This window comes from Bufo gargarizans, chromosome 2, assembly GCF_014858855.1.
Source record: "Bufo gargarizans isolate SCDJY-AF-19 chromosome 2, ASM1485885v1, whole genome shotgun sequence".
Lineage (NCBI taxonomy): Eukaryota > Metazoa > Chordata > Amphibia > Anura > Bufonidae > Bufo > Bufo gargarizans.
In genome coordinates, this window is record NC_058081.1 from 411,150,255 (window position 1) to 411,172,113 (window position 21,859).

At 42.8% G+C, this 21,859-nt stretch overlaps 1 protein-coding gene across 1 annotated transcript in view; it reads right to left on the minus strand.

The window, feature by feature from the left end:
• Nucleotides 1–21,859, minus strand: part of KCNIP1 (potassium voltage-gated channel interacting protein 1) — a 528,645-nt gene that overhangs the window by 266,507 nt on the left and 240,279 nt on the right. The window contains exon 4 of the mRNA XM_044277299.1: nt 15,779–15,848. Within this exon, the coding sequence (XP_044133234.1) occupies nt 15,779–15,848 (70 nt within the window). The remainder of the gene's footprint in view (nt 1–15,778; nt 15,849–21,859) is intronic.

A 21,859-nucleotide genomic window follows, 5' to 3' on the forward strand; every position in this document is an offset into this window, starting at 1 on the left:
CGCCAAACTAAAGACCGAAAGATTAATTGCCAAAGAGAGCAAAACTAACCCTAAAATGTTCTTCAATTTTATATAAATGGTAAAAAGTATAAATCTGAAGGTGTCGGCCCTCTACAGAGCAATGAGGGGGAAGTTGCAGAGAGCGACTAGGAGAAAGCAGTTATTAAATCTTTTTTTCCCCTACTATATTTACTGAGGAAAATAAACTGTCAGATGAAATGCATACTGTAAAAGTAAATTCCCCATTAAAAGTGCATTGTCTGACCCAGAAAAAAGTACAACAGCGACTTAAAAAGTTTAAAATGGACAAATCACCAGAACCACATGGCATACACCCCCGTATCCTAAGAGAATTAAGTAATGTCATAGCCAGACCCTTATTTCTGATATTTACAGACTATACTGACAGGGAGTGTTCCACACAATTGGCGAATAGCCAATGTGGTGCCAATATTTAAAAAGGTTGCAAAACCAGACCCAGGAAACTATAGGCCGGTAAGTTTAACATCTGTTGTGGGTAAACTGTTTTAAGGTTTTCTATGAGATGTTATCTTGGAGGATCTCAATGAAAACAAGCAAATAACATCATATTAGAATGGTTTAATGAGGGATCGGTCATGTCAAACTAATTTAATCAGTTTCTATGAAGAGGTAAGTTCTAGACTTGAGAGTGATGAATCAATGGATGTCGTATATCTGGACTTCTCCAAAGAATTTGACACTGTACCACATAAAAGGTTAGTATATAAAATGAGAATGCTCGGACTGGGAGAAAACATCTGTATGTGGGTAAGTAACTGGCTCAGTGATAGAAAACAGAGGGTGGTTATTAATGGTATATACTCAGATTGGGTCACTGTCACTAGTGGAGTACCTCAGGGGTCAGTATTGGGCTCTAGTCTCCAATATTTTTTATTAATGATCTTGTAGAAGGCTTTGACAGTAAAATATCAATTTTTGCAGATGACTATAAACTGTGTAAAGTAATTAACACTGAAGGGGACAATATACAGCTACAGATGTATCTGGAAAGATTAGAGGCTTGGGCAGAGAAGTGGCAGATGAGGTTTAACACTAATAAATGTAAGGTTATGCACATGGTAAGGAATAATGCAAATCGTCCATACATACTAAATGGTAAAACACTCAGTAACACTGACATGGAAAAGGACCTATGAATTTTAATAAACAGCAAACTGAGAAGTTAAAACCATTGTCAGGCAGCTGCTGCCAAGGCCAATAAGATAATGGGTTGCATCAAAAGGGGCATAGATGCCCGTGATAAGAACATAGTCCTACCACTTTACAAATCACTAGTCAGACCACACATGGAATACTGTGTACAGTTCTGGGCTCCGGTTAACAAGGCAGACATAGCAGAGCTAGAGACGGTTCAGACGAGGACAACTAAAGTAATAACTGGAATGGGGCAACTACAATAACCTGAAAGATTATCAACATTAGGGTTATTCACTTTAGAAAAAAGAAGACTGAGGGGAGATCTAATGACTATGTATAAATATATCAGGGGACAGTACAGAGATCTCTCCCATCATCTATTTATTCCCAGGACTGTGACTGATACGAGGGGACATCCTCTGCGTCTGGAGGAAAGAAGGTTTGTACACAGGCATAGAAGAGGATTCTTTACGGTAAGAGCAGTGAGACTATGGAACTCTCTGCCTGAGGAGGTGGTGATGGTGAGTACAATAAAAGAATTCAAGAGGGACTTGGATGAATTTCTGGAGTGTAATAATATTACAGGCTATAGCTACTAGAGAGGGATCGTTGATCCAGGAAGTTATTCTTATTGCCTGGTTGGAGTCGGGAAGAAATTTTTTCCTTTTTAAGTGGGGAAAATTGGCTTGTACCTCACAGTTGTTGTTTTTTTGCCTTCCTCTGGATCAACTTGCAGGATAACAGGCCGAACTGGATGGACAAAAGTCTTTTTTTCGGCCTTATATATTATGTTACTATGTATGTTACTACAATACAATAGCAATTACATTTATATTAGTTTTAGACATGCTATGTCATATTTTATATCAATATATCAAATTAATCCACATATATAATTAAAAAACAAAAACAATGAATATACACCCTTTAAAAACCATGCCAATTTTTTGGGGTTGCTGACTGATGGGAGGCAAAACATCACAGAAGCAAACCTTTTCTTAAGAAATAGGGTGACTTTATTAATGCTTTTTGTTCTCAATCAGAATCTACTGACATATTTTCTGCTGTTACATGTTAGCAGTTCTTTTATGTGTGTATCATGTAGACAGAGTTAATACAATCCACTTATTAACGTATTGTTATTGTCCCTATTGCTTTCTTTGCTGGCTTGATTCCTTTTTCCATCACATTATACCTTCTCATATCCAGGGGTTACGACCACCCAGCAATCCAACAGTCGTGACCGTGCTTGCTCACTATAGGAAAAAGTGACAGCCTCTCTGGTGGTAATTTTTCTTATAGTGTGCAGGCATGGCCAACACTGATGGTTTGCAGGGTGGTCGTGACCATGGATATAAACAGTGTATAATGTGATGGAAAAATGTATCAAGCCAGCAAAAGAAGCAATATAGACAATAACAATACATTAACCTGTCGGGGACACAGGGCGTACAGGTACTACCTGATGTCCTGGTACTTAAGGACACAGGGAGTACCTGTACGCCCTGTGTATTTCCGATCACCGCCGCGTGGCGGGCGGTGATCGGAACTGAGTGCCTGCTAAAATCAATCAGCAGAAACCCTGCGACAATGCCGAGGGTGGTCCTGTAACACACCCCCCCCCCCCCCCCCCAGTATCGGCGATCGCAGCAAACCGCAGGTCAATTCAGACCTGCAGTTTGCTGCGTTTCCGGGTCTCTGGTGACCCGATAACCCGGAATAGGATGGTGATCGGTGGTGTGATAATACACCACCAATCACCATCCTGCGATTCTGAGAGGTGATGGCGACATCACCTCTCAGAATCGCTTCCGATTGGCTGCAGGGCGGGCGAGAGGTTTAACTTACTAGAGCTCTGCTCTCCTCCTCCTTTCTGTGTCCGGAGCCGTGGAGAGAGGAGCAGCGTCCAGCCCAGCACCCCCCACTGAGCCACCATAGTGCCATCTGGCAATAAAAAGGTACAACTTCTCCCTACACTGACAAAAGAGAGAATGTAAAATGGCAGCCAGATCAGGTCTATTTATAAGGTAGGGGGTATGTCCATGTGCTGAAATGTCTAAATTGGCTGTCCTGTGCCACCTGATGGATGTGTCATGGGTCAAAGAGATATAGAGATCTAGCAGAGCTGAGTGTGCTGGGGCAGCTGTCATGTGTATTAGATGAAACTAGCTATCAAAGCTATAAACGAGTCTACAGTAGAAGTCTCATATTTTTTCAGTCAGTGGCTACGCCACAAGATTAGCTTGCACAGGGAGCCTGAATACCTAAGGCCAGCCCTGATAATACACTGATAATATACTTTCTAATAAATTTCTTGTATACTAGTAACGGACGACATTAAGCTATTCAACATGACGTGTAACTGGGTGAGTGACGTTTGCACAGTGGACATGGAGATGTCATCTTGACACGGAGCCACTGAGTCTTTCAACAGCCGGTACAACTCAGCCTTTCTGGCGGAAGCCGGGAAAGGAATACCCCTCTTCATTAGTTCCGTAGTAAGCATAGGTATATTCCATGCACGCAGGGACGGAATACTGCCCCCTTCAGACATTCCCACAACATCCTCATCCACGGAAGCCTCAACAATATCTGAAGCTCGCGACATTTCAGCTGTAGAGACAATATAACACGAAACAACGGACAGCGAATGAGACATGAACACCACTTGCCACCTCTCTCCTCCCCCCCGACGTGTACGTGTAAGCCAAGATCCTGGACGTAACTTGAGAGAAACGCTTGAACCTAAAAGCCAACAATTATGCCGTCAACACTGGATTACACACCACGCCGGGAGGAAACCACAAACAAATGGTAAGAAGAGGGTGAGCAAATGAGACTAGCGAGTAGAATTGAGAGACTATGTTAACTTATATTGTTTACTCTTTAGATCAACTTTCCCCTTCCTTTTTTTTTTTTCCCCTTCTTTTTTATCATTTTTTTTTTCCCTCTCCAAAAAGTTTCCCTCACAACAAGAACATGACACTTCCTCTAAGACCCCCCGCCCTAACTCCCTACCCTACACTCCTCCATATTAATCCACTACCCTCCCTTGACACAGTTATTTTTCCCCTTTTTTTTTTTCTTCAATTGTTTATATACAGTGGGATGCGAAAGTTTGGCCAACCTTGTTAATTGTCATGATTTTCCTGTATAAATCGTTGGTTGTTACGATAAAAAATGTCAGTTAAATATATCATATAGGAGACGCACACAGTGATATTTGAGAAGTGAAATGAAGTTTATTGGATTTACAGAAAGTGGGCTATAATTGTTTAAACAAAAAGGCATTTATGCAGAGGAACAAGTACAACGTTCTGGAATGGCCATCTCAGTCCCCAGACCTGAATATAATTGAAAATCTGTGGTGTGACTAAAAGAGAGCTGTCCATTCTCGGAAGCCATCAAACCTGAATGAACTAAAAATGTTTTGTAAAGAGGAATGGTCCAAAATACCTTCAACCAGAATCCAGACTCTGGATTGGAACCCTACAGGAAGCGTTTAGAGGCTGTAATTTCTGAAAAAGGAGGATCTACTACATATTGATTTCATTTCGTTTTTGTGGTGCCCAAATTTATGCACCTGCCTAATTTTGTTTAAACAATTATAGCACACTTTCTGTAAATCCAATAAACTTCATTTCACTTCTCAAATATCACTGTGTGTGTCTCCTATATGATATATTTAACTGATTTTTTTTATTGTAACAACCAACGATTTATACAGGAAAATCATGACGATTAACAAGGTTGCCCAAACTTTCGCATCCCACTGTACATTTTTTCTCCTCCTTCTACCCCTGGAAAAGACTGGCACTCAGGGCACTAACCGACCTGGTACAGGGCTCCACACACACACACTGGCTCACAACCTGCCATTACTGATAACGCGACAGACCGGCGACAACCCTGTGACTTTTCAAAACCCCTCGATAAGCACCCCGTATCCCTGCTTATCTAACGGCACGGCGGCCCGTGCCAGACATTAAACAGACTGCTGAGCGGGGACACATTGCCCCCTGCACCTTAACGTGTCGTGCCGCGTGCCGAGCTAGCGTTGCTCCATGGCAGACCGCTCTGGTGCGGGGGGGGGGGCTGACCCACCGCCGGCCGGACTCAGAAGCGCTGGGCTGCAGGACGTGGCAGCTACTTACCGTAAAGGTAGCGGTGAGTCGACCAGCACACGCTGAGATGCACGCCGCGCGGGATAGGACCGATTCCACGTGCAACTATATAGAAAATCCCAGCAGACGTGACTTGATCTTCAAGGAATTTTATTGTCACAAATCAATATGTCCCATCATCTAGGACGCGTTTCGGCAACTGCCTTTTTCAACAAGTAAATTTACATGGTCAGAAGCAGATATATATACAGACATCAATGATTAAGGATAGGGAACCTCCCAGTGACATCCACGCCTATAAGGGGCGGTACATTTCTAATTGACATACAAATAAGGGGTTAATCAATCAAGTGGACGGCACTGGTGTTAGAACACATACTGATGGTATAGATAATAGATGGTAAATACCAGTGTAGCTGAGAAAATTTTTCAATGGATAGTGGATGTCTAGAAAATAATAATATATAAATTAATAGATGACAAACAGAAAGTGCATGAGTAAACAGAACCAGAACTTAAATATGCATAATTTCATAATCTCTATTGAGACCCCTTGGATGAAGGGTGTCCAGGGTGTGGATCCAGTAGGCCTCCCGACGCAGTAAAAGTTTTTTAATGTCACCTCCCCGCCTGGGCCTAATGACCTGTTCTATAACCTGAAACTTTAGTTGGGCAATTGTATGATTATGTTTCTCAAAATGGGAAGGGATAGGCAAAAGTAAATTTTTGGTCCTGATGGTTGACTTGTGCTTCCCAATGCGATCCCTAATGCTCTGTATTGTTTCGCCAATATATAGCAACCCACATGGACATTTGATCAAGTAAATAACATTAGCTGAATCGCATGTAAAAAAGCCGTTCACCGGGTATATACGTCCAGTATGTGGGTGATATATATTGGGCCCTTTGATTATATTAGAGCACTGGAAGCAATGCAGACATGGAAAAGTCCCCTTCCGCTGTGTAGCCAGTACACTCTGTTTGAGGGCACCATGAGTACTCCCAATATCCGAGAGGGTGGGTGTGCACTGGTGAAGTGGAGGATGCTGTTCCTGTCTGTCTCTTTACGGTGTAAATCAATAGAGAGATTGCCTATAAAATCCTTAATCACCCTAGTATCCAGGAAACTGACTGTGTGATCATCACATGTAACCGTGAACTGTAGACCAATACATGCTTGGTTCAGATGTAAGGTGAAGGATGCAAGGGCCTCCTGTGACCCCGCCCATATGCAAAAGACATCGTCGATAAATCTTTTCCACAACAAAATGTGGTTGTGGTACCATTGGCTATTGTATACAAATTCGTCCTCGAATTCCGACATATATGCATTTGCATAGGACGGGGCCACATTCGACCCCATCGCGGTCCCCCGCTTCTGCAGATAGTAGGAATCTTCAAACATACAGTAATTCTCGTACAGAACCAGGTGAAGAAGTTCTATAAAAAATTCTCGTTCAATAATAGAGTAATCACTTTTTTACAAAAATGTTTTGACGGCCTGTATACCTCCACTGTGTTCAATGGAGGTATACAGGCTAACCACATCAATTGTCACCAACAAACTGTCCGCCGGTACCGGACCTAATTCAGAAATAGTACTGAGAAAATGCTGTGTATCAGCTAAATATGATGGGATATCCCTAATCAAGGGTGTGAGTATTTTCTCAAGTACTATTGCCAACGGAGATAAGATAGATCCCACTGAGGCCACTATTGGGCGGCCTGGGGGGTCTATTAAGGTTTTATGGACTTTAGGGAGCACGTAGAACACAGGTGTTATTGGTGTTTGATTTATCAAAAAAGTATACATGTTTTTATCAAAAATACCTAATGTGGCAAAGTGATCCACAACCCTCAGTATTTTTTCCTTAATGCGAAAAACCGGATCAGTGGTCAAAGGCTCGTATGTATTATGATCTGAGAGTTGTTGATTCACCTCTGCCACATATTTTGTCCTATCCATAAGGACAATAGCGCCCCCTTTGTCGGCTGGCTTTAAAACAACCCTCTTATCATCCATCAAAGATTTAATTGCAGTTCGTTCTTGTGGTGTCACATTGTGTGTGAGTCGCAATTCACCTTTGTTGATCCCATCTAAATGCTTCTTAATGTCTTTATAGACCAGTTCTATATAAGTCTCCACCGGGTGATAGAATTTGGGGGGCATAAATTTACTTGGATTCTTCAAACCCAAATCATGCAAACGGAGGACGCACGGTCCCTCACCATCATCCGGACCAGCTGTCCTATTGCCTTGATCCAGGAAATTAACTTTCAATCGCAATTTGCGGAAAAAATGATTCAGATCGATATCATATTGGAAAGTATCAAAGTGGGTAGAGGAACTGAATGAGAGTCCCTTCTGAAGTGCCGACATTTGTATAGGACTTAGAATCTGGGAGGAGAGGTTGATTAGCAGTGACTGATCCTTACCTGCGAGCGGGTTTGGATTGCTTGACTCGATCCCGGCCTTACTGCGGTGGTTGCGGTGTTTGCGTCCCGCGCGCCTCCTTCTCCTCGTGGACGCCGGCTGTCTCTCCGAAAAAAAGAAGAAGAGGAGCGGGTGTCTTGTGCACCTACGGATTCGCTTCCGGAACTGGAGGTAAAAGATCCGGGTCTGGCGGGCCTTTACTTACCGTAAAGGGACACTGCTGACAATGAAACACCGCTCCCTGCAAACAGTACGAACGCAAGTACCGCTCCAAAACGCTGAACGACGTACAAAGTGGGAGGGACACCGGCTGAACATAAAGGCAGCAGTGCCCCTCCCACAAATACAATCCAATGAATCAGCCTTTAAACATAGCACCCCGCTTTAATCTATCGTTTTGGGTGACAACTGGCATATCACACCAGTTATAATACTTTTTTTCCAGTAACGTTTGTCACTGTGTGACAAACCAGTAACCAAATACACTATTATGAAAGTATATTGGTATATAACACTCCGCTTCAATCTGTCGTTTTGGGGGCCACTGGTCTATCACACCAGTTATAATACTTTTTACACTAAGAGCAGCCCGTAGCTGTTCGATCAGATGGTTAAGGCCATCCATTGAGTATTTGAGAAAAAAATCCACTGTGAGCATGTCATCCACTACTTGGATGATTTCCTGCTGATCGAGAGGCCAGGGCTGGTCCCCCTGGGTGTGGGGAAACTTTTGAGTTGTTTTTCTCAGATGGGCGTCCCTGTATCCCCCAAGAAAGTTGAGGGCCCATCCACAGTCATTACTTTCCTAGGCATAGTGTTAGATTCGGAAAACATGTTAGCCAGAATGCTAGTTAGTTAGGATCAGGGAAGTCGGACAAGTTAGGATCAGGGAAGTCGTTCACAGGTTCTCAGTTACCGCCGTGGTCACTAAGGGCATGTTAAATTTTGCTATGAGGATCATCCCGCAAGGCAAGTCATTCATTTCCCGCTTGTTGGCCCTTCTTGCTACTGCTCCAAATCAGGACAGCCTGGTATGCCTGGATAGTTAGGTCTTATCTGGCCTACACATGTGGGACCACTTCCTCAGTGGAATGGGGTGTCCTTGTTTATTCCCGAGTTGTCTAACCTGTCTCCAGTAATCTTCTCGGACGCAGCTGCTGGCACAGGTTTTTCTGCTATTATTGGCACCCACTGGGTCGCAGGTGAGTGGCCAGTTGAGGTTAGACGGATCCCGGGTTTCCTGCAAACCTCAGCACTCTTCGAGCTGTACCCCATAGTGGCGGCCGCCTTTATCTGGGGCAGCCGCTGGACAAATCTCACTGTGTTATTAGTAACAGACAACGCCGCAGTGGTAGATATTATAACCAGTGGTTTGTCTAAGTCATCAGATGTCATGTGTCTCATGAGGCGTCTAGTTCAACTCTCGTTGCAACATCATTTCTGTATTACTAGTACTCATGTACTAGGTTCTCAAAATGTGGCAGCTGACGCCTTGTCAAGGGATAATTTTTCCCTTTTTTCGCAGGTCATGCCAGAGGCGGATGTTAAGGGCGCTGCTGTCCCTCCCCGAGAGTTGCTAATATTGGTTTGACTAGTCACCTGGCCACAGCCCATACCTTATTAGCCGAGCCGATTTAGGCTGAGCTATTAAACTACAACAGAGCAATCAGACAAACAAACAAAATGACCCAGGGTGTCCCTGGGACAGGTGAGAGACAGTGCCCACCCAATGCGACCACAGGGGACACACCAAAAGTATAGAGCTCCCGAGTGAAACAGCAGAAACAAAGAGGAATAGAGCTCATAGTACCAAAAATATAAATTTTATTAGAGCATGGTTAAAATGACAGAAATAGAAAAAGCTAGTACATGTGATGCCGTTGAACATAATAAGAGCGGAGAACAAAAAAGAGCGCCACCCCGGGAAGAAAAGCACACGAATGAAAGAATACAATAATGGAATATACCATGGGAGAAGAAAATACTGGGTACAGTGCCCAACCCATGCAATAAATAAATGATGGAGCCAGTAAGTGCCAGATAAAACAATGGTCAACACATAGTACATAGTACATAGTACACATAGTACCCCCAATGGCATGAAGGATATGCAAGCACAAGTAAAAGATGGAAGTATGTTGCATAAAGTAGACCAAGTGTAAATAAACAGGATCATGTAGCCAGAGGGGGGCAGCAGGAGACCGGAGCTCACCTAAAACAAAACGTGTGCAAAGAGACCCAGGGTGGCGCTACCCCAATGCGCGTTTCTGTCATTTTAACCATGCTCTAATAAAATTTATATTTTGGTACTATGAGCTCTATTCCTCTTTGTTTCTGCTACAACAGAGCAATATTACAAAAAACAAAATACACGTTATAACTGTATAAACGATTTATAAAACTTATTAGAAGAAAAAAAGAATGATGGCAACTTTTCCAATAGCAGGAGCCCCTTCATGGCCTGGCCTTGCCTCTCCTCCATGGCCTTCATGCACTCCTGAATGGCCCACAAATCGTGGCGGTGCTTCTTCTGCTTTTTGGACAATTTGGCCTTCAATGTCTTCAGTACTGTTTGAAAAAATATATATATGAACATTATTTGCAATTCTTATTAAACCTTTATCTTGTGGTGCAACTGACTTTATGATCGCTTGCTAATACACCTTTTTGTGATAAAAGATGCCCCCAAAAATGCCTTTTTGGAGAGTTTTTAAAATTTTTGTTTTGAAAGTTGTCTACCTGAGGGTCTAGTTGGTATGGTATTTTTATACAGCTGGTTGTTACAGATGTGGCAAGACCTAATGTTTCCTTATTTTTTTAGTTATTTCTGTTTTACACAATAAAAGCACTGTTGAACCAAAAACAATTCATGTTTTACTGTCTCCATAGTTTGAGAGCCATATTATTGTTTTTATTTGGCGATTGTCTAATGTTAGGGTCTCATTTTTGGCAGAATGAAATGACCGATTGTTACTATTTGGGGGGGCATATGTCTTTTTTGATAGCTTGGATTTGCACTTTTAGTGATGTTAGGTGACTAAATTAGTGTGACAGGCCGAACTGGATGGACAAATGTCTTTTTTTCGGCCTTATGTACTATGTTACTATGTAACTATGATATATATATATATATATATATATATATATATATATTTTTTTTTTACAGTGTTCATCTTAGGGGTTAGATCATAGGATATTTTTATAGAGACGGTCGATATGTACACAGCGGTACAAAATATGTCTGTCTATTTTTTACCTTTTTTTATTTTTTTTATGTTTAAAGTCTTTATACACATTGACAATTTAAATCTCAATACGTTAGTGATATTTATGATGATTATATAGTTTATTAGTTAGTGATATTTCAGTACAGTATCATTTTGTTAGTGATAGTTCTATAGAGTTTAATATTATTTATTAAATCAATATGTTTTTATTGACTTTTGACATATTAATATTATTTATTAGTTAAGTTAATGGTTTTAATGTAGATTAAAGAGTTAATGTCCAGTGTTCTTTTTTGTATTACTATAGTGTATGTTGTCCCCTCATTGTTGGCCCTTTTAATGCTTATGTACATGTTATGGATACATAATCATATTGCTATGTGCACATATTTACTCTCCTGGCGGGGGATGGTGATCGCCTCCTCTTCCCCCGAGTCCTGAGATGGGGCAGTGCTGGAGGGTCTAGCACTTTTCACCTCCTTTACTTCTCCCACATCTGGTGGGGGTGGCTCAATAAGCTGGGAGGGTCCGGCCTCCTCCTCCTCTTTCTCCTCTTCCTCCTCAACCTCCACGGCCTCTACCGATCGCCTTCTCCGAATGGAAGGAATAGGAACTTCTGTGATCACAGAATGTTCAGATTTTAGATAAACAACTCAGAAATCTTAACATTAGATATAAAGAAATTCCAATATGGAGGGATCTATATATAATTGCAGTGACTGCCAACTTTATGACGCATAACTCAATAAAAAATGAACAGCATGCAAAAAGACATCCCTTCCACAGTGTCTTGATGAAACAATAGGGCGAGAGGAGACCCCATGTGATGGGATTATCTCCTGAGTGTATCATAAGATGATCTACTTCTCTACGCCAGAGTTGGCTACTTCTTGATCCCATCACTAACACAATAGAGCAAAGGGACAAATAAACTAACACATTCATTGGGAGTCTCAGAGCAGAGTTAACCCTTATTACGTTCATGGATTCACAGCATGCAACTTTAATGGGGAATAGGAAAGATGTGGCCTATAAACTCAACCCCAAAAAATCTTGGTTTATAGTTCCCTCTAACCCAAATAGAACAGAGTGGAGGTCTCCATAGTCCTGGGTCCATAGCCTGTAGGAAGGAGGCTAGCCCTCAGGCTTCTACTGCAGACACAGTAACGGTTTAGTCCATCACTGGTCTGGCACAAACCCAACACATCATATCACCCAAAGAACACCATCCCCACAATGAAACATGGTGGTGGCAGCATCATGCTGTGCGGATGTTTTTAATTAGCCGGGACTGGGAAACTGGTCAGAGTTTAGGGAAAGATAGATGGTAGTAAATACAGGGATATTCTTGAGCAAAACCTGTCCCACTCTGTGCGTGATTTGAGGCTAGGACGAGGTTCTCCTTCCAGCTGGATAATGCCCCCAAACTCACTGCTAAAGCAACACTTGAGTGGTTTAAGGGAAACATGTAAATGTGTTGGAATGGCCTAGTCACAGCCCAGATCTCAATCCAATAGAAAATCTGTGGTCTGACTTAAAGATTGCTGCTCACAAGCACAAACCATCCAACCTGAAGGAGCTGGAGCAGTTTTGCAAGGAGGAATGGGTAAAAATCCCAGTGGTAGGATGTGGCAGGCTCATAGAGACTTATCCAAAGCGACTTGGAGCTGTGATTGCCGCAAACGGTGGCTCTACAAAGTATTGACTTTAGGTGGGGTGAATAGTTATGCACATTGATCTTTTCTATTATTGTGTCCTATTTGTTGTATGCTTTACAATTAACCAATTAAAAAAAAGGTCTAAGTTGTGGGCATGTTCTACAAATGAAATGATCCAAATCCTTAAACAATCAATGTTAATTCCAGGGGGTGAGGCAACAAAAAAAAGAACGAAGTCAAGGGGGGTGAATACTTTTGCTTAGCACTGTAAACATTACAGAGTGTTGGCAAAACATGCAAAAGTTATTTACGCTTCTACCTGGGCATTTTTCTTTTTAGAAACCGGGGGTGTCTTCGCTTCATGTCTGAACATTTTTCAATGATAGCCAGACGTTTGTGTTTTATACCCGTTTGGTGCCAGATCTCAAATGCCAGCTCCCGTACAATCCGCTGCTTCTCGGCGTGGGACCAGGTGGGGTCATATCCCTGCCCCAACATCCGCTGCAAGATAAAAATGCAAGCATATAATCCCAATTTTTAACAATAATAGTATTGAAAATAATTTGCTATCAAGTAAACTGCAAAAAGTATTTAATGCTTTGAAATGGAAATATTAGATTTAGGCCATCTGCCCACAGGCGTGTTTTTTCACAACTACGGACCGTACAAACCTGTCCTGCAATGTAGACAAGCGCACGGCGTCATTGGTTGCTATGACTACGTGAGCTTCCGGCCACCACCGCTGTACTGTGATACACTTGTATGATCTATACAAGTGTATTACTGTACAGCGGTGGCAGCCAGAAGCCTTCCTGGGATGCACCCTGGGTAACTCTAAATGAACCAGCAAATACTGGCTGTCTGACAAAGAAAGACTCTTCTCCTGAGTCCTGACCAACAGGATACAAACTTTAATGTATAGACTCTGTGTGTGTCTGCGGTATATAGTGTGTGTGTGAGTGCGGTTTATAGTTTGTGTGTGTGTGTGGTATATAGTGTGTGGCATGACAATGGATGTGCAATGTGCATGTGAAATATATTTCTATGCTTTCCATACAAATATAGTGGGTGTGATGTCACACGAATACTTAGTGCAAAAATCTATAATATCTAGTGAGACCTTCTAAAATGTGAAGTTTTGAGCACTTAAGAAAAATTAGAATTGCATTTTAAATTTTTTTTTTATAACCCTCTTTATGCATATAAAGCGATTGTTCAGACATGCAGGTGAAATGTAATCAAATACACTACTTTAATGTAAGATTACTTACAGTCACCAGGAGTTCTTCCTCTTCGTTGCTGAACTTCGTTCCAACCATCGCATCCATCTAATTTCTAGTCGGTGCAAACCAGTTGCTGTAGGCCAAGGCTTTCTAGCACATGTGCTCTTGCGATTAATACTTTGCCGAAATTTCGCAGATAAAAAAATAATGCATGTAGATCACAGATTCACTTAATACTTCTGGTATGTCAGTGTCCATGTTGTGCACATCTAGTAAGTATTTTGTGGCTGCAAATATGATCTGGAGGTATTTCAGGTGAGCCTTCCATTAAAATGAATGGGACCCGCCGCGGTTCGCAAACATTTGATCGCCCATCACTATTCGTAAGGCAACTTCATATTCAAGTGACATGTCGGTCAAAAATTACCTTTTTCAAATACAAGTTGCCAGAGAAGTAAGTAAGAGGGAGATGGTGAATATAGAGAAACGAGCTTGAGAATGGTGTATACACGCCTGTGTGAATGCAGAACTGGTGCAGAAAAGAAATAGCAAGAAGATGAAAAACAATGTCACTAGTAGCTCAATATATGATTATATGAGGGTTAAGATAGGGAGATTGAGAGAATATATAATTATGGTGTCTGTGACAGCCATAATGATTCCCTGACGAAGGACAGCATACTGAGCGAAACGCGTTGGAAGTTTGGCACTCGCAACCATTAGTTAGCTCTAACAGTGACATCAATAGTTGCTCTACGAGAGCGTCAGCTTTTTAACTTACAGGAATGGAGCGACGCCACCAGCCAGGGTGTGCTCCATAACATAGATACCAGACCCGATATACCCTGGATTCAAGGCTGCATTAAAGGAGAAAGTACAGACCACGGAAATAGAATCAGTAACAAGGTAATCTTGGTTTTATATTGGTACTTATCTATAGTTGTTTCTAGCATAGGAACCAGCAATAGTATCGGGAAAGGTAGTACGCAGTATCTCTAATATTGGTTTACTATTATAATATATGCTGTTACTCAATAGAATCAACACTTTTTTTTATTTATTCTGGATAAAGCCAGCTCTGATAAAAGATGAAGCAGATAGCGATAGCCTGAAAGGCTAGTTTGTATTTCAAGTATCTCTTGAAATATCTTTTAACATATAAAATCTGTGTTTTGCATTTCTCAATATATACTTCAAAATGTCATGTTGTTTTGTATAAAGCAAAAACAGTGCAGATTTATCATAAGGGTAATATTTGAAGTCAGTTTTGCCTGTGTCAGCATTGGTGTACTTTGCAACAAATGTATCAAATGTTTTTATGACCCTCTCTGCCAGAGACTGGTGTAAAAAAAGTCTCAATCTACAGTTTGCGACTTCTTGAACAGCACTGTGCCTAAATTTAGGTGTACGTGCCAAGGGCAGGCTGGGCATGGTGGGTTGGGGCCACATTCACTATAACTTATGCCAGTGTTCTGGCATAAATAATGATTGAACTCTACTCCAGATACTTTAGTCTGGGAGCACAGACTGCCAGAGGATGCACTTAATTTATGATCAGGCCTGCGTATCGTCATAAATTAAGCGCATTTTCCATAAGTGTGGGGAATATCTAAGACCGGGTAATACGCAGGTCTTTAAAAAAATCCCGATTTGTCTAGAGATGCAACTCCAGTTTTTTTTACTTCACTCCCCTACTGTAGTGAGGTTGTGATTTCTTTAGAAAACTATACATCTGAAGTGAAGCTAATTTACATAATTTACCATGCCCACTTTACCACCCACTTTTCAAAACTGGAGTGAGTGGTGTAAAAATGAGAAAAGGTGCAACATTTGTGATAAATTCCCCCTTTGTGCATAGAAAGTACACTAGGGAAGGCAATGCCAATATAAGAAAACTACCATTAATGAATCTTATGCAACATAAAATACTCACCTCCATGTGGAAAGAATTGGGAGTAGATTTGCTTAAATGTATCTTCATTAACAACCCCACTAGGACATTCCTATGTAAAACAAAACACACACAAAGTGTATACATATATAATTGCTAAAAATACTTAGTTAATATGCAACTGAATCTTGAAACAATAATAGCAGACATTTTCAGAACATATACAAATGTGAACTGATCATGTAGCACCATTTTCATGAAGAAAAGTCCCATAGGACACTTTTTGCATTCTCTCAGGGTTTAGTGTGTATACCACTAGTATTCTGCTGGCAATAAACACGAATGTGATATTTTTTGACACTTTCATAAACTTCTGTTAAAAACAAAAAAACAATAGCAAAACCTTTGCCAAATAATGAGACTGTAAAACCCATTGCATAATATTTATTATTGCTACATATTATGCGCTGAAAATCAAAGTATCTACATAGGATTTACATAAACATGTTTTATTTGCAGATTTCTGTGGTTTATAGTCAGAATCCATGGTGAATTTGCATAACACAAAACCCGATCCTATGAACATGTCCTAATGCAGCCTGCTCTGCTGTGTTCAACTTTCCCCCCTCCGTTGTTAGTAGATGATGGAGAGTTTTAAAAACACAATGACCGCAGCTGTCCCATGGTATGTGGTTTCCAGCCACCACTACTTTTCCAGGTGGGCCATCCCTGCCCTGCAAGAACAAGTGATGGAGAAAATCAGGTGTGCACTGCACAACGCCATCAGTGACAGGGTCCATATAACCACCAACACGTGGAACATTAAGTACAGGCAGAGAAATATCTTCCTAACTGCCCTCTGGATAAATGTAGTGGCGGCTGGGCCTGAGGTGGACAGCGGTTTGGCGCATGTCCTACCGCCACTGAGAATTGCTGGACATTTCTCGGTGCCTCCTGTTGCCTCCTCCTACTCCACTTCGTCCTCTACCACCTCCTCATCACGTCAGAGCAACACATGCACCACCAACTTCAGCACAGCCAGGGGGAAACTACAGCAGGCTGTTCTGAAACTCATATGTGTGGGGGAAAGACTCCACACCATGCAGGAGCTGTGGGGGCAGGAATGGAAGAACAGACCAATGAGTGGTTGGTACCATTGATCCTCAAGTCCAGCCTGGTGGTGTGCGACAACGGGCAAAATCTCGTAGCAGCTCTGGGCCTAGCCAGTTTGACGCACATCCCTTACCCGGCGCATGTGCTGAACTTGGTGGGGCAGAGGTTCCTGAAAAATTACCTTGATATGTCAGAGCTGCTGCAGAAAGTGAGGGCTGCCTATGAGTGTTCTCACCCATGCTGCTGTTCGCCTGTCTGAGCTGCAGCGTAACCTCGGCCTTCCCGCTCACCTCCTCATATGCGACGTACCCACAAGGTGGAACTACACCTTGCACATTCTGGAGAGACTGTGGAAGAAGCAGCAAGTGATAGTGGAGTTTCAGCTGCAGCACGCACGGGTGAGCCGTTCTGCGGAACAGCACCACTTCACCACCAACAAGTGGGCCTCCATGCGGGATGTGTGTGCCACATTGAGCTGTTTCGAGTGCTCCACCAACTCGCCTGAACCATCCCACTTCTATGTCTCATTGAAAAAACACTTCAGGCACTGATAGATAAGGATGTGGCACAGGAGAAAGAAGAGGAGGAACAGGGATCATTCCCACAGTTATCAGGTCAGTTGTCCATAGGTGGTTCAGAGGGTGGGTTCCTGCACCTACAGTGGCCAGGTACCCAACTGTCCAGCCAGGGCACAGTTTTGGATGATGATGATGATGAGGAGCTCACGGACATCACTGGAGAGGGGCTGGGGGAATATAGAGGACACAGACATTACACCTCCCACCAAGGTCAGATTGCCGTTGCCTCTGGGCAGTCTGGCATACATGAGTGACCTCATTCTTACCAGTGCTGATTACTGGGTGGCCACCCTACTGGATTCTTGCTACAAGGACAACATGCCTTTACTTCCGGCACTGGAGCGTGATTGGAAGATGCACGACTACAAGAGAGCACTGTTAAAGGCGCTACTGATGGAGTTTCCACCTGACAACTGGGGTTCACTGGAAGCACGAGGCGGAAACGGAAGAGGAAGTGACCAATGCAGCAGGGGCACGTCAGCACCTCAGAAGGGAGGGTTAGCATGGCGGAAATGTGGAAAATCTTTGTCTCCATGCCACAATATCCAGCACCATAATCTGATATGGACCATCTTAGCAGGAGGCAGGGTTTCAGCAACATGGTGGAACAGTACATGCCCACATGCCTGCACGTACTGCCTGATGGGTCTGCCCCATTTATCTTCTGGGTCTCCAAATTGGGCACATAGCCTGAGCTTTCCCTTTATGTTTTGGAGGTGCTGGCCTGCCCTGCAGCAATTGTATTGTCCGAACGTGTGTTTAGCACGGCGGGGGGGGGGGGGGGGGGGGGGTTAATAATCACAGAAAGACACATCTGCCTGTTCACAGCCAATGTAGACAAGTTCACGTTCATTAAAATGAACCAGGAATGGATCCCACAGGGCTTTTCTGTACCTTGGCCAGAGTGGAGAGGTATACTGGCGGCACCCAGCTATTGTTATACGCCAGCACAGTTTGTGCATTCTCTTTGTAATTTTTTTGTTTTGGGGCCTCCACAAACCAACAAACAAAACAAAAAAAGTAGGTGACCTCCTCCGCCTCTTCTGCCTGCACCCCCACGTCTGCCTCCTCTACTATGACCTCTGCCTCCTGGCTCAAGATTATGCTGCCTTACAGGGGCATAGCTAGGTTAAGACTTTCGGGGCCTGGGCCCCTGATGTTTTGCCCTCGGGCCCGAATGTACTGCCTGCCACCTAGATACAACTGTATTGCCGTCCTCAGGATGCCAATACAATTTAATCTAATGCATTGGAAGAGCTGAAGGACCTGTGATGACATCACAGGTCCACGTGACCAATAAAAGTGGTTGAGAAGGACCTTCGATGATGTCACCATCATGTAACCAGTGCAGTAGAGGATGGCAGTGAAGAGGAGAAGTCCTGGGGGAAAAAGCTGTGGTGAGGTCTGTACATGAGGAGAAGTGAGTGAAGGGATAGGCAGAGGAATGCTGGGAGTTGTGGTGGGGAGGGATGTTATTTACATCGAACTGTGTGTTGGAGGTGGCTGGGGAGGGGGTCATGTTTATTTACATGCAGAAATAAATACAGTCATCCTTCGGCGCAAGACGAATTAACCAATCAGAAGTTGCAAGTTGCAGGAGTCTTCATCAAATGTTTTCACCTGAGAAAAGGGAAGTATTCCCCGAAACGCGTTGTGAAGTGTCTTTGGAAGAAAAAAAGAAGAAGAAACATTTGATGAAGACTCCTGCAACTTGCAACTCCTGATTGCTTGGTTCGTCTTGCGCTGAAGGATGACTGTATATATTTTTGCATGGCAACTCTCCGTGAGGGTTCAGGCACATCCGTGGCTGCACACACCGACCTTTTCAGGGAATTGAAATTATTCCCTTCACGTCTACAATAGGGTTGTGCCTATCACTTTCACAACCCTCTAAGGTGAGCCTCCACTTGGAGTATTCATTTTTTACTCGTGCATACGGTATTCACCTTATGGTGTGTCTTTCTTTGTTTATTTAGTAAACGCGTGTTTAACACATGTTATTTACATGGGACTGTATGTTGATGGTGGCTGTAGGAGCGAGTGATGTTATTTACATGGGACTGTATGTTGATGGTGGCTGTAGGAGCGAGTGATGTTATTTACATGGGACTGTATGTTGATGGTGGCTGTGGGAGGAAGTGAAGTTATTTACATGGGACTGAATGTTGAAGGCGGCTGTGGGAGGGGATTATGTTTACATGGGACTGTATATTGGAGGCAGAAGTGGGAGGGAGTGATGTTATTTACATGGGACTGTATGTTGGAGGAGGCTGGGTAAGGCAGTGATGTTATTTACATGGGACTGTAAGCCGATGGCGGCTGTGTGAGGGAGTGATGTTATTTACATTGGACTGAATGTTACAGAGGTCTGAGGGAAGGAGTTATGTTATTTACATGGGACTGTATGTTAAAGGTGGCTGCTGGGAACGAATGATGTTATTTGCGTGGGACTAAATGTTGAGGGGGTGATGGTTACATGGGATTGCATGTTGGAGGCGGCTGGGGAGGGGGTGATGTTATTTACATGGGACTGTATTTTGGAGGTGGCTGTAGATAGAGAGGGCTGTTATTTACATGGGACTGTATATTTGAGGGAACTGGAGAGATGGTGTGATGTTATTTACATGGGACTTTATGGCGGAAGGAGGAATATAACTACAGAGGGCACTGCAGGGGCATTATAAATACTAAGGGCACTATAGGGGTATTATAAATCCAAGGGACATTTATAGGCATTCTTATTATTACTGGGGGCGCTATAGGAGTGATGTATAGATCCGTCTTATTTTTACTAAGAGCACTATGTGGGCATTATTACTTCTGAGGGGTCTGTAGATAGCTTTATTACCACCGGGGAAACAATAGGAGGCCTTATTTCTACTGGGGGCTCTGTGAGGGTATTATTAATACTGGAGGGCTCTTCTACTAATGGGTGTACTATTAGGTAGCATTATCACTGTTGGGGGCACTGTAGGGGGCAGTATTACTAATGAGGGTATTCTAGAAGGGAATTACTATTGGTGGGACTATGAGGAGCACTATTACTATAGGGGCAGTCATTTTTCTTCAGGATAGTATTTGGGGGTATTGGGGAGCACAGCGAGCAGCAGAATAACACTGGGGACTCCAGGTTGGGAGATGCTGATAGAAATGTAAGGAAACTAAGATGTCTGTGTGTCACACTCTGCAGAGACGAGGCATGGCTGAAAGAAGTTGTCCAGACCGAATGGAGAAGATTATTTACATATAGTTAATGCGGTCGAAAAAAGACATACGTCCATCTAGTTCAACCAAGGGATAGGTGTGGATGCGAATCCCAAAAGGAAATGAGACTCAGATTTCTACATGTTTTCATAAGCATTAATGTTTTTTACCTTTTAATAATTCGTCTATACCCTTTTTGAAACTGTTTACTGTTCCTGATGTGACCACGTCCTGAGGAAGTCTATTCCACAGCATTACAGTTCTTACAGTAAAGAAGCTTTGACGCTTCCGGAAATTTAACTTTTTCCTCTCTAGTGCCCCCTTGTCTTTAGAGCGCATTTTACATGGAACAGCTTTTCACCGTATTTTTTGTATGGCCCATTTATATATTTGTATGGGTTAATCATGTCCCCCCTTAGACGTCTCTTCTCAAGAATAAAATTATATTCTTGTAATCTTTGTTCATAACCAAGACCCTCCATTCCCCTTATCAGTCTAGTCGCTCTCCTCTGTACCCTCTCCAGCTGCAGTGCGTCCTTTCTTTGTGCTGGTGCCCAGAACTGAACTGCATATTCCAGATGAGGCTGCACCAATGCTGTCTAAAGTGGTAATATTGCATCCCTGCCCCGCAAGTCCATGCCTCATTTAATGTATGACAATATCCTGGTGACCTTAGAAGCAGCTGATTGACATTGTATGCTGTAATTTAATCTACCATCCACAAGGACACCCAGATCCCTCTCTATGTGACTCTCCCATTGCTATATCACCTAGGACATATAAAGCACAGAGATTACTACCAAGAAGCATAACTTTACATTTGTCCACATTGAACCTCATTTGCCAGATTGATGCCCAATCACTCAGAGTGTTCAAGTCAGCTTGTAGTTTATGGACATCTTCCATAGACTGTACAGTTCTACACAGCTTAGTGTCATCTGCAAATGGCTGTATTTCAAATAACTGAATATAACCCCTGTATATAAAGGGTGTATCTCACACGCCCTGACCCACTTTAGGCCGCAATTAAAGATTTATGTTCAAAATGGCTGTATTTCAAATAACTGAATAAAACGACTGTATATAAAGGGTGTATCTCTCACGCCCTGACCCACACTAGGCCGCAATTGAAGATTTGTGCAGAAAATGGCTGTATTTAAAGGGTGTATCGCACAATGACATCTGCAGCAAAGGCTGCCATATATTTATTTTTTTTCCCAAACAGGTG